Source organism: Balaenoptera acutorostrata, chromosome X, assembly GCF_949987535.1.
Source record: "Balaenoptera acutorostrata chromosome X, mBalAcu1.1, whole genome shotgun sequence".
Lineage (NCBI taxonomy): Eukaryota > Metazoa > Chordata > Mammalia > Artiodactyla > Balaenopteridae > Balaenoptera > Balaenoptera acutorostrata.
The window spans coordinates 116,569,475-116,583,524 of NC_080085.1; the positions used below are offsets into that span (position 1 = coordinate 116,569,475).

The 14,050-nt window shown below is 42.9% G+C and overlaps 1 protein-coding gene across 1 annotated transcript; it reads left to right on the forward strand.

Moving 5' to 3' along the window:
• Positions 1-336: 336 nt before the first annotated feature.
• CCDC160 (coiled-coil domain containing 160) lies at positions 337-8,767 on the forward strand. Its single transcript, XM_057538434.1, has 3 exons — positions 337-552; positions 1,663-1,720; positions 7,734-8,767. The coding sequence occupies exon 3, from the start codon at positions 7,758-7,760 to the stop codon at positions 8,733-8,735; it is 978 nt and encodes a 325-aa protein (XP_057394417.1). The 5' UTR covers positions 337-552; positions 1,663-1,720; positions 7,734-7,757; the 3' UTR covers positions 8,736-8,767.
• The last annotated feature ends 5,283 nt before the right edge of the window (positions 8,768-14,050 follow it).

A 14,050-nucleotide genomic window follows, 5' to 3' on the forward strand; every position in this document is an offset into this window, starting at 1 on the left:
CAAGGACCCTGAACCAAATCCAGGCTACCTTCCGGAGCTCACCGTCCTCGAGGTCACGTTACTGAACTGCAGGCCTAGGGATTATCCCTGTGTCACTCCCCCCTCCCCCACAATCGCAGTGTCCAGGTGGCTTTGTGAGTCACCCAGACCCTCCGTAATAAGCCCACCATGGGTGGGGCTGCCTCGCAGTTTCTCGCCTCTTCCCGCCCTGACTCAGCTCTCTTGATCTTCGAGCTCGGCTTTCGTGCAGGCAGAAGCCGCCGCGGCGCCCGCCCCACCGGGCATGCTCAGTGCTCGCGCGGGCTGTGACGATCGCCAGGCAGCGCCCGGCCCGGCGCTCTGGGCAGCGGCGCGCGGGTCCCTTTAAATCGGGCTGGCCGGTTGCCAGGCAACGGCGCGGCCCGCGCTGGCCCTGCACTGCAGAGGCTGTGCCTGGGGCCGGTCCGGCCGGGTCGCGTTGGCCAGCACCGAACCCAGGGCAGCCGCCCGCCGCTGGTGGCCGTCTTCAGGGAAGAGGAGCCAGGGCCCACCGGACCCCACCCACGCCGCCAGGTACGTCTGCGCCCGGCCCGGCCGGGGCTCCCCAGGCTAGCCCCTCGCCCTCCCTGGGTGACCCGGGCGGAGGCAGCGCGCTCCCCGCCGCGATGCCTACTGCGGGTTTCTTCACCCTTTAGGGCCCCGGCCCGGAACCGGCGGGCGTTTGGGAGGGAAGGGGACAGGGTGTGGGAGTCGGGGTGTGGAAGGAGGAGTGGCGTCAGGCCTCGCCCCTGCGCTCTCCCTGCCGGCCCGCCAGCAGAGGGTAGGGACTGGCGAGGTGGGAGGTGTCACCTGCGGTGGCGGCCCGGGCAGCACCCCGACCCCAGCCACCTCGTCTCCACTGGAAGCAGCGGTGGCAGGAGTTTAGTTAACCATTTACAGAGAAAACCCCCAAACTATGCATGCTTAGATGCAGCTTTATAGCAAGAAAGTGACTTCCATACTAATAAAGTACTCGGCCTTTCGGAATTAAGGCGACTTCGTATCTTTTGTCCTAGAAGGAATTATTCCACACTAATAATAAAGAATTGGGGGTAAGAAGCGTTCACAGGGCCAGGTTTTCAATGGTACTTTGCTTCGCTCGCAATATCGGCCAAACAATAGAGAAGACAGTTTGTCCGCTTGGCTCATATGTGACGACCATGGAAGATTAAGGCAAAAACCGGGATCACTTCCCTTTTTAATGATTTTTCAAAATCACTGGACTCTGGGGGAGGGAGGCAATGCCTTGGCCCCAGCCTCTGCTAACGCGGCTCTTGGCCTGCTCCTTACTAACAAGCATGCCGCTGTGGCCGCCGGTGGTGGCTCATTTGTTCAATAGTTGCTAAAGGCCAGGAGGTACCGTGTTGAATACGATGCCACCATGATTCTTGTCCCATCTGATATTTGCATTGCTTGGGGAGGGAAGACTTAGTGGTGTGATAGTTGGGAAATTGGGTTGACAAGTTAAAAAGAAAACTTGCTTCAAAGTGACATCGCATTTCAGGGAAGCCAAACAACATTAAGGCTATCACTTGTAATTTTAAGCTACATCTCATATGAACACCGATTTGGGCATTTTGGTTAATTATATATTAACCAAAATATATAAAACATATTTTATATATAATATATTTTCTTTTTCAGTTCAATCTGGAGAAGGAGAACAGCGGCATCAGATAGAAGACCTTGGACGACAGGAACTGTAAGTACCGTTTTGCTGGCGGATAGCTGGTTATGGGGGTTTAGAAGCACAGAGCCTCACCCAATGTAAATCTTCAATGTTTTAACTAGACCATTAGTCTGCCCTGTCAGTACACTATCAAAAAAGCCTCGTAAAAATACAAAAGAAAAGTGTCCTGAAGACTTTAGGTGAGCCAAATAAACTTTGAGGGAAAAATAAAAGCCCTTTCCCTGAAATGTCACCCCCCAAAACCTCATAAGCCAAAAGAGAAGTTATAAGTACTTACAGAAACTCAATTAGAATCAAAACATTATAGGATTTTCAGGAAGAATATTAAGGGTCATTCATTCAACAAATATTTATTGAGGGCCACTATGTGTCAGGCAACAGCAGGGATACAACCATGAATAAGATGCCAGGAGATCACAGCGTATTGGTAAAATGAAACTGTGTATGAAATGATGCAGAAGCACAAGAAAAACTCAGAGTGTGGAGTCATCCTTGATAATCTTCAAACTGATAGCCCAGTTGTAATATTTCTAAGATATTATTGGTGGCTCTGAAAGACACTGGGACATTTGGAAAGTTCATGGTAAAGCAATTGGTGATTAAAAATGCAAATCTCTTCGGATGTAGAAAAGACTACAACTCTTCTGCTTAGAATCAATTTAGCTTTGGAAATTTGGGGACGTCAACAATTTACAGGATTTAGGGCTAATTCTTCCATGAAGATGCAGGTTGAATTAATGTAAGGTTCAAGTTTAGGTTCCCTCCTACTTACCTTAATAGTACTTCCTTTTTTTTTTTCAAACTGACTTTTTCTGAGGTCTGATGACTTCAGGCTGGCAACTTTGAAGCACATATCTTTGGAGAAGGGTTGGGTTGTTTGGTTTATGTTCCAAGGGAGGGTAAGGAAAATCTTAAAAAGAACAAAACACATTGTGTAGAGTATACTTTAAAATTGCTTCCATTTTCATTTTCAATAATTTCTCCTAACCACCTGGAAATAGGTATATTGTCCCTATATGACATCTGAAGAAACTGAGGTTCCCAAAAGGTAAGTTTTCACATAGTTCTAAAGTGTGGGAGCCAAGATATCTGATTCCTTCAGTCTTTTTTTTTTTTACCATACTCCACACTTAATTTTTCTCAAGAACTTTCTTTTCCTTCCCCACAATTTTGCATGGTAGAACATGTTTACCCACCTTCCTTCAGACAGCTTTGGGCAGTCCTCATTTTTGTACTTAATAGTTTCTGTAAGCCAATGATTTTTGAAAGGCTGGGGAATGGAGAAGCTCCCCTAAAGGGAGCAGGTCAGAATCTTCTGGAGCAAGGAGAGGGGATAATGATGGCAGTGTTTTGTGCCTGGGAACAGTGGAAGCAGAAAAATAAGTTGAGAACTACTGCTTTTATGTGAGAACAGATTGGACAATTGAGCAAAGAAGCAAGGCCAGTGACTTTCTTTGAAACAGACTTTTTTTTCCTGTCTTGGCCAAGCAGTTTTTCTGAGGGTTGAGAGAACCGAACCATCCAAGAATAATGGGAAAACGTTGCCTGGGCTAAGAAGGGCCTTTTGTCTTCCCCTTACTGCCCCATCACAGGTTGGAGATGACCTTTTCTAAACATCACTCCCAATTTACAAAGTTTGGGATGAAGCACTCTTGTGAGGTGGGAAAAAGCCTCTGGAGGTTTCCCGGTCCCTGCCTACCCCTGCCTGGAAGAATAATTGCATTTTGCAGACAGATCAAGATTTATGCAAAAGAGATGGTCCTGAAATTTTGAAATCAAATCTAATGTAAATGAGATAAAGCAACAAAGAAAAAAGATCTTTGATTTTTATGTCATCAAATTTCCCTAAAGCATGTGGTTTAAAGTATAAATATTTTAGAACATAAATAATTAGATTTCACATATTTGATCACTTATCCATCTTAATATGAGCATATTCCCCAGGGCCCCATACCTTGAAAATGAAAATTAGATGGTTTGTGGGTTTCTCCTTTCACAATAAACAGTGTATTACTTTCTGGAACTATTTGAAGACATATATGCATTCACCCAAGATTTTTATGAAACAGTTTACCTAAAGATCCATAATAAGTGATCACTCTTTGCTTAGCTTTCAACAATTACATTATGTTATATGATATTACATTATAAACCCATTTTCAGTTTATTTTATCAGTGGTTCCCAAATTCTTTAGGTGAGTAGAAACCATTTCCATGAGTCAAGAAATTTCCTTACTCCACCAAAATGCCCTACTACTTTGCCACTGCAAAAGTAAGTCACCAGAGGATGAATGGTGATGTTTTCAGGGAGACACTAACTAGAGCCATCAGGTGTCCATTATCAGTTCATGTCAGATACAAATGAACAGATGTAGCCATATAATGGACAACCATGCCTTAACAGTGCAGTCCCAAGGACTTTTGGGGGATCACTGGCTTAGAGGGCCACTAATGTTGTTTTTGTCATATGACTTTATATTGTTTTCCTGTGTTTTCGTTTCTTTAAATTTTTCATTTCTCTTGGACCTCCTTCCCCTACCCTTCAGTCCTTCAACATCCAATATAGTGTTGGGTAGGCACTTGTAATAATAAATGACCCACTAAAAAGGCATGCTTATACTTTCAATAATGGCTCTGGTTTGATTTGCCTTATGCTGCGACAAATTACCTAATCAAGTTTATTGAAAGCAAAATGGCTGCCACGCCGGGGTAGAGGAAGGAGTATCATTGTCTTAAAGCATATTTCTTGTCTTTGCCAGAGAATACTAATGTCATACTTGTTCTGCGTAAAAAACAAACAACGCAATCTGTGAGGAGAAAATGAGCCTGGCACCTTTTACCCGCACTCTGGGCTTTGCCATACTCTGTGACTAGATTTGGGAACAAGCCCTTAAAGGATATCTTGCCAATGAAAGAGAAAAAAAAAGAAAGGAAGGAGGGAAGGGGGAAAGGGAAAGGGGAGGAAAGGAGAGAGAGAAAGAAAGGGAGAGAGAAAGAAAGAAGCAGCTCAGAGACCCCTTGACCCTGCCCTGTGTAAGCTATGGGAGGGAAATTCCAAAAGGCTTTTCAGACCTTTCTCTTTCTGGCCTTTGATATGTGACATGCAATTCTCCTTACCCTCCCCCCTTCATTTTTCCTCTCTCCTTTTGTGGCTCTTTAAAAATACCTAAGCTCTGAAAATAGTGGGTTGTTTTCTTTCAGTTTGTGGAATGAAACCTAACAGAAGAATGAAGAGGAATTTTAGAATAAGCACTGACCTGGGAGACAGGGTCTCAGTTTTACCACTATACACTGTGTGGACTTGGACAAGTCACTTAACTTCTCTGAGCCTCAGTTATAAAATAAGTGGACTCTTCCCAGTTCTGTGAAAAGCATGGGCTGTATCAGGAAATTATACAGAGACCCAGGAAAGAAACGTAGTGATGCTGAAAAATATATATATATATATGTTTTTAGCCAGAGGTTTATGGGAGGATTGGAGATAGAAGTCACTTTTTCAAGGTGCAAAATCATTAATGAAAAGAGCTTTCTATTTTAACCTTTCTCTATACCCAGACCTCTATCTCAGATTTGTCATTATTGCTAGCTTCATGTATAAAGTGGCCTCACCTTGCCCCTCTGCATACCGCTTTCCTGATCAATCTCACCAATGCCGTTCATCCAGAATTAGGTAGGAAGAATAGTAATCTCTCTCCCATTGCTACCTGATTAGAAGCATTTTTAAACTTTTACAGAGTTGTCTGGTAAAAATTTGACTGCTAAAAAATGTGACTGGGCTTCCCTGGTGGTGCGGTGCTTAAGAATCCGCCTGCCAATGCAGGGGACCCGGGTTCGAGCCCTGGTCTGGGATGATCCCACATGCCACAGAGCAGCTAAGCCTGTGCACCACAACTACTGAGCCTGCGCTCTAGAGCCCGCGAGCCACAACTACTGAGCCCATGTGCCACAACTACTGAAGCCCACGCACCCAGAGCCCGTGCTCCACAACGAGAAGCCACCGCAGTGAGAAGCCCGCGCACCACAACGAAGAGTAGCCCTCACTCACCACAACTAGAGAAAGCCCGTGCACAGCAACGAAGACCCAGCGCAGCCAAAAATAAATAAAATAAATAAATAAATAAAAATGTGATTGGCAATTAGTATTGCCATCTTTTCTCTTTCCTCTGTTCCTTTCCTTTATGATCCTTGTAATAATTCCCAGCATTTGCATTCATATTTCTAGAGAGGAGAGCAAGTGGGATTATGATCATCTTCCTCTTTAAGGACAGATAGATCATCGATGCTTCTGGATGGTGACTAACAGAATAATAAAGTCAGAACGGACTATTTCAAGAGAAAGGAGAGGATGCTCCAATGAAATACATACCATGAATTTCAAGTCTTGGCTTCCTACTGTGGTCTGATTGACTAAACTTATAGCTTGGGTTATGGCTTTTGAACCAATCATTTTAACACCTTCACTGAATATTTGTACCTTTTCCTTTCCTCAAAGCCAAATAGTTGTCATTGGAGATGTATCCTTGGGTATAGAGTGAGTCCCTTCCCTCTTCTTTTGGGGGGAAGGTGTCAGGCATGTAGGTATCGAGTTTATTCTCTCATTGTCTGTAGTAAGAAAAATTTGTTCGAATTTAAACTATACTTGTTAAAAAGAAAATAATCAAGAGATAATATATAAAAAAGTGGTTATCTCAGGGCCACAGGATTATGAGGAAGATTTCTTTTAGTTTTTCTTGTATGTGTGATTTTCTGTATTTTCCAAAATTCTACAGATAACATGCACTACTATTAGCATCTTTATATAATATGAAATATTACAATGATTAAATATTATATTAATATAATATCACAACATTTATAATCTTTAATAATATTAAAGAAAATATTAATTAAAAAATAAACACAACTGCCATTTTTTGTTACCAAGATAAAATTACATTTGTGTTCATGGGAAAAATAGATGCAGGCATACTTTGATTTTTCTCGGTGGTAATCTTCCAACTATATTACAGCAAATTAATGTATAAAATGAATAAAGTGACCCCCTCCTTCTTCTTCCCACCCTTTGGCGGTAACCGCAGTTGCCAGTTTGGTGGCTTCAGATGCCAGTGGCCCTTCAGCGTGTTGCTTGGGTCCTTCTTTCTCCCTTCTCTCAAAAGTAGTTACTGATCAAATGTTTCTGTGTTTTAGGAAAGCTGTATGTTATGGACTGTCTTTGGATAGGGAAGACTCCTTGAAACAAAATAAGTATCCTCTAACTTTTGTAAATTTAGAAAGTTAGCTGTGATTTAGTATGCTAAGTTTTCACCTAAAAACTATACTAGGAATCAGTATCTCGAGAAAAACCCATTTGGTGGCATTAGTATTTTCAATTGTTGACATTCGGTTCTCATCATGAAATTGCTGTCAAAATGGATAGAATTCTGTACGCTTGGCAGTCTTACCTAAAAGCAAAGCCCAAGACTGGAATAGCAGGAATTTACAGGTCAAGACAGAAGGGCGTTTGGCAGAGTTAGTCATAAGGAAGTCTGCATGGTATACTTTACCCAAAGCAGCTCACATTGCATTAAGCACTGATGTTTTAGTCACTTTAAAGAATGAATAAACAGTAGTCCAACCGAAAAGAACTAGAAAAAAAAAAACCAGGCACATTGGAAGCACAGATTTAACTTATCAATATTAACCTATTAATTTAAAATCACTTTTACTGTTTTAAAGCAGTCTGTTTTCATGCTGCTTTCTCATAGAATTATTTTCTCTACAATAAATAGCCAAGTGTGTCCATTTATTGGTTATATTTCATAGGATCAGAGAATTCTAAAGCTGGAAAGGTCTGTAGATCTTAGCTAGTTTAGCCCTTTGCATTTATAAATGAGGGAACTGAGGCCCAAGTCACTCAGTGAGTTAGAGGGAGTGCCAGCCCTCAAATATTTAGGTTCTTTCACCCATGAGCCAGGATTCTTAGTTCTTTCCACTACCCCGGCTGCCAGTGTAAATATGTGCCTTGATTTTAAATTTTGTTTTTCAGGAATTGGAAGAGGTGCCTGAAGAAATGGATGCTAGAAGAAAACACTGGAAGGAGAATATGTTTGCTCCTTTTTTTAGTGCACAGGATATTCTAGATGAGGCTTCTCAGCTTGAATCTTCTTCTGATCAAATGACTTTAGGTAAGGCCAAGAGAATGGAAGGGATTTTTAATTTGTCTAGTAGAAAGTTTCAAGAAGAAAATAAATTTAAAAGGAAAGAATTTATTTCTCAACCAAATGAAAATGAACAAGAACCAAATTTAGGAGAGAGAAAGATAAACATTTCAAAGAATGAGGCAGACACAAATTCTGCCTCCTGTGAATCATCTAATTTGGACATTGCAACTGAAGAAAGTTTTAATACTTCAGAAGAGCCTCTTAGCTGGGGTACAAAGGAATTATCAACTCCACTACGAAAAGACAAGAAGAAGAAATTCACTGAAGGAATATCTCCAAAACTTCGCCTGAATCTTTTGAATGAAGAGCTGGAAGCGCTTAATGTGAAATGCAGAAAAATAGAAGAGGAATTCGAAAATGCGGAAAAAGAACTTTTGAACTACAAAAAAGAAGTTTCCTCAAAACCCCTAAATTTTCAAGAAGCAGGGATGGAAACTTCCAAGAAAGACTGGGAACTTCAAGCTTTAAGAAATGACCTCTCTGAAAAAGCAACAAATGTTAAAAACTTAACAGAAGAGCTCCAGCAAGCCAAAGAGGTCATCCACAAGTTGAGCCTTGAGAACAAGGATTTAAAAGAAGCTGTTAGGAAGTTAAAGCAGCAAACTGAGGTTGGAAACGCACTCCTAAAGGAAGAAGTGAAATCGTATTATGAATTAGAAATGGAAAAGGTCCACGGAGAGCTCAATGCCATCAAGAATGAACTGAGAGCGGAGAAGACCCTACAAGCAAGAAACAACAGAGCCCTGGAGTTGCTTAGAAAACACTTTGCTTCTGTAACGTCATCAGGTACCCCTGACAGCTTTATGGGGGACTTTTTTTTAAAATAAAAAAATAAAAAAGCCTTTCATTAGGCAAATGATTGAGCCAAATCAGTGTTTCTTGTGCTTTCTTTGTGTACAACTTAAAACATATGTGATGGGATGTGATTTTCATGTTTGGTGAATCAAGATATCCGTGAAAGGTGTAGATGTTAACTTCAAAGCTTCTGCTTTCTCTTTCTAATGAATTTATTGCCAGAGTCCAAATAGAAATGAAGTTTTAGAAATCTCTTTACATATATATATATATATATATGTATTTTACTCAAAGACATGTAGTGATTCACCAAATCATTGATGAATACGCATCAACAGACATTTTGTGATCTTGTGAGCAATGTGTCCTTGGCACGTGAATATTCTTCCATCTGTATTCGTTGATATTAACAATAAAAATCTCATTTATTTGTGTAAGCATAACATGTGGGTATGGGTCTTAAAGCAGTCTGTTCCGACTCAGTGGGATACTAAAAATGTATCTGCTTTCCCTGAGATCTGTCCTTAATTAGGCATATATAAATGTCTCCCCCAAAATGCAGGTTTTTCCACCCTCCTGCTGTTTTCCCCATGCCTTCTCCCTTGACCTGGCCACGGTGCCCACAGACCAGAAGATGGCTTAGAGACATGGCTGTGACCTTGGCTACAGCCCTGATTTTGACAGCAATAGCTTTTGCCTTTTCTTACGTTGACCAGCAAGGGGCGTTGTTGACACAGGTCTTCCAAAATTCTACCAGGGGAAAATTTATAAGTTTCCTGCCCAGTTTACGTCACCAGCTGGCCGAGACTTGGGTGAAAGGTGTTGGATGTCATCTAGGTAAGCTGTTAGCGAGCTGGCTTGATTTATACAGGAATCCAGCCATGTAAAGAGCCTGGATAATGACAATTTCTTTTTTACTTTAAAAGAACAGACATGTACTGCCTCAGGCCTTTGGTGGAAACTGTGGGCCAGTTGATTCTGTGCATTTGTTTGTATCAATCAAGATCTTTTGTAATTGGAGCTCTATTTGCATGGTATTTTTAAGTCCAATGAACCAAATGTAATTACAGACTGTGAAGGTGGGATACGATTGTAAGGGTTCAGGTATTTTCCCTGATGGGAAATCCCCAGACTGGGAGTCTAGACACTTGGGTTCTAGGACCTGCTTTGTTATTAACTAGCTATTTAACCTTCTAGGCCTGAAAGTCCTCATCTGTAAAATGAGGGAGTAGATCTATCATCCAGATTCTGTTCAGTTCTAACGTTCTGTGATTTCACCACAGTGATTTTAATCACAAGTGTAACTACCTGTGAGGCAGTAAAACCCCTATGGCATTGGAGATGTTCAGCTCTAATACTTCAGGGGACCTACTTTACAGACCTTCTCCTTTCAAAGGAAATATACAAAGGCTCTTGTTTATAGTTTGAACATCTCCAAATACCGTGTCAATAATAAATCAGGAGAGGGAGTAAATGAGGTTATTTCTTCTCCTTTCTCTTGTTTCCTTTTTACTCACTAAGGTCGGGGAAGGCCCTGAATGGAGACAAACTCCGCTGACTTGGAGCTGAGCAGGGCTTGCCCGGCCTGGGACAATTGGACTAAATTCGAAGATAACAATCTTTGGAGCTTTCTGACTTAGTCCTGATAACTTCACCCAGGAGCTGGCAGCCTGCTCAAAGAGGTAGGTGACTTTCAGGTTCCTGATGGTCACTGCTTCCCACCCAGGATCTAGGCACAAGAGCAGACTAGGAACTCTTTGCCGTGTTTGACTCTCTTCCTCATCACCTCCTTAAAGATTACCCCTTGGTCCTTGCCCCAGAAAGACCCTCAGCCCTTGAATGCCAGTGTGCAGAGCAGCTTACATGTTTAAAATATTTCACAAATTGTATTAAGCTACTAGGCTCCATCCTCTTAGTATATTTCAATTTTTAAAGAGGCGCTTTTACGCCAGAATTTCTTTTTTTAAAAAAATTAATTAATTAATTAATTAATTTATTGGCTGTGTTGGGTCTTCGTTTCTGTGCGAGGGCTTTCTCTAGGTGCGGCAAGCGGGGGCCACTCTTCATCGCGGTGCGCAGGCCTCTCACTATCGCGGCCTCTCTTGCTGCGGAGCACAGGCTCCAGACGCGCAGGCTCAGTAGTTGTGGCGCAAGGGCTTAGTTGCTCCGCGGCATGTGGGATCTTCCCAGACCAGGGCTCGAACCCATGTCCCCTGCATTGGCAGGCAGATTCTCAACCACTGCGCCACCAGGGAAGCCCTATGCCAGAATTTCTATCAACCAACCACACATTGAAAGTCTTTGGTGACAACTTGGTTTGGTTTATCTTGCACGAGTGTATGTGTGTGTGTGTGTGTGTGTGTGTGTGTGTGTGTGTGTGCACACGCTTATGTGTGCTTGGGGGTCGGGGAAGGAGTGTGGTGTTAGGAGGTGCAGAAAAGATAAGTGCATGGCTTAGCCCAGCGCTTGGGTGGGGCGTTTGTATTTCTAGGATAGAACTGAAATTCAGTTTCCTGATGAGACAGCCTGGGATGCTGAGCCCTAGCAAGGCTCGCCCTGTGGAAAGGCCCTTTAGACAGCCTAGATCCAGACACTATCCAGGGAGACAATATACAATCAGGAGAGCCAACAGTTTGGAGCTGGGAAGGGATCACATCTTTTTTTTTTGGGGGGGGGGGTGTTGTGCCACGTGGCCTGTGGGATCTTAGTTCCCCAACCAGGGATCAAACCCGTGCCCCCTGCACTGGAAGTGCAGAGTCTTAACTACTGGACCTCCAGGGAAGTCCCAGGATCACATCTGTTGATGCTTCCATTTTTACAAGCAGGGCTGCAACAAGCTGGGAGAAAGCCGAGAAGTCAGTGTTCGTCTTCACGGGCAGATGGGAACAGCAGTGGGTTGAACTGGCTTAAAGAACCAGAATCAAGGCAGATGCAAATTCTGTCCCATTGTCTCTGTAATCACACTCACTTGTGTGATTGTGGGCATTAGGTGGCCGCCAGTTTAGATCAGAACATATTGTCACTGTACCTTCTAGTCTGTTGAATGGGCGACGTGGCACATCAGGCCACTCGTCCCTTTAATCTGTTGGGTAAAATATTTGAAATCAGCAACGCAACTGCACACCATTCCCTACCAACTCCCAGTGCCGTACTTATTCAGAAGCATGGGCTCTAGGAATAGCTGCTCCACCTTGAGTTTATAACCCAATTCTAGAAACATTTGCTGAGCCGTTATTACTGTAGTTAATCGCTTCTAAGACACACTTAAAAAAATATATATATATAGACATCCTTGAATTTGGGACACATCTTTAAATTGATGGCATGCCATAGTATAATTGTCAGTGTTTGTTTTTTTAAATCTCTCTTAGTGGTTCATAAAATAATGGTGTATCTTACAATCAATGGGGTTTTAGATCTGATGAAATGTGGTATGTGCTAGGCCGTGGATATGGGGATAAAAGGATTTATGAATAAGACAGGTCTCTGACCTCAAGGACCTTACTTATACAACTAACTAAAACAATGTGGCAAGGGCTCTACCAGCAGTGCTAATACAAAGTGCTGTGGGAACACAGAAGAGTATCAATTAATTCTGCCTGTGGGGCTGGGAAGGACTTCATAAAGGAGGTGACATTTGAGCTGGGCCTTGAAGGATAAGAAGGATTTTTCCAGGCAAAGCATGGGGGCAGGGGTGGGGGCATTTCTGGAATGTGAATGTGGAAGCTCTATTTGGCTTGAAAGAAAACTCTTAACAGCAATGAATTACAATGCTGGGATGTTACATTCTGCTGACTACATTTTAAAGTCCTGTGTGAGGTTCTACTCTGAAAACTACCTGCATTCCAACCCTTTGCAGATAAACCAGAGAGTGAAGTTCTCATGACATAAACACGAGGCTGCCATCATCTTTGTTTTCGAAACAAAAGACCTAAGAGATTTTGGTCATAGTATTCAGCTAAGTGCACTGTGAGCGGTCTGGTTTCAAAGAGATGTATGAAACAGAAACACCGCAGTTGCTGTTCTCTCCAAGAAGCAGTATAGCACAGAGATCAAGTGCACCAACTTGGGTTATCCACTTACCAGCTGTGTGACCTTGGTCAAATTGCATGAGTCCCTGTAGCTCAGTTTTCTCACTTTGCAGGATGGGGTTAATAAATAGTGTTGTTGGGAGGATAAGACAAGATCACATATAGTCAATAAATGTCACCATTATTGTTATTATTATCATTATTATTATTATATAACAGACAAGGGGAAATTGACCAAGTTCATCTGTCTCCTTCCAGCTATTATTCTCACTAAGCTTTTTACACTTATTGACCCTCAAATTGTGTTCTCTGGAGAGGATATGATAAACTCATTCATAAGATGTGTATCAATGACGTGTGATATATTTGGGAAGATAGAACAAGTTGCGGGGAGGATATTTTGATTTCATTAGTATATGAAGCCTTAAGCCAAAGTAGTGAATCTGTCATGATAGACTTTCTGGCCTCAAGACAGATCCTATAAAGGGAAACTTTCTTGGGTCAGAGCCCACTCAACCCCCCTCCAGTCAGGTCGGTGTGAGGCTGGCCCCTGGCCTTGGCAGGCAGCATACCAGAAGGAGGAAGAAAGCCCTGCTCCAGTGCTGCAGTGGGAAAAGCTCATCTAGGAAGAGGGAATGGAGACAAGAGAGGCTATTATAGTATTTTTCATTTCCCCTTGGCACAGGGCGCCAGGCAGCTGGGGACCCACTACTACAGCTGCTCAGATAAGAATAAGTCATTGTCTTGTTCTTTGTACTCATAAGACACTGAAGCTGTGGTTCCCCATGTATTGTAGGTGTGTCCGCCTGTCCATCTTTCCATACTGAGTATCAAGGTGGTGTCTCCCCTGTTGAGTGGCCAGAGCTACTGTTCACAGAGTCTCTCTCTCTCTCACACACACACTCTCACTCTCCCTCTAGTTCTCGCTCTCTCTTTCTCGTGCATTCTCTTTCTCACCATTCATCACACCCAAACTTTTTTTTTTTTTAAGGATTTTCTTATTTATTTATTTATTTATTTATTTTTGGCTGTGTTGGGTCTTCGGTTCGTGCGAGGGCTTTCTCCAGTTGCGGCAAGCGGGGGCCACTCTTCATCGCGGTGCGCGGGCCTTTCTCTATCGCGGCCCCTCCCGTCGCGGAGCACAGGCTCCAGACGCGCAGGCTCAGCAATTGTGGCTCACGGGCCCAGCTGCTCCGCGGCATGTGGGATCTTCCCAGACCAGGGCTCGAACCCGTGTCCCCTGCATTAGCAGGCAGACTCTCAACCACTGCGCCACCAGGGAAGCCCACACCCAAACTTTTGATGATTGCAACATT

What these genes read in the sequence shown, in the direction of transcription:
- CCDC160 (XM_057538434.1), top strand. Translation starts at nt 7,758, where the DNA reads ATGGATGCTAGAAGAAAACACTGGAAGGAGAATATGTTTGCTCCTTTT.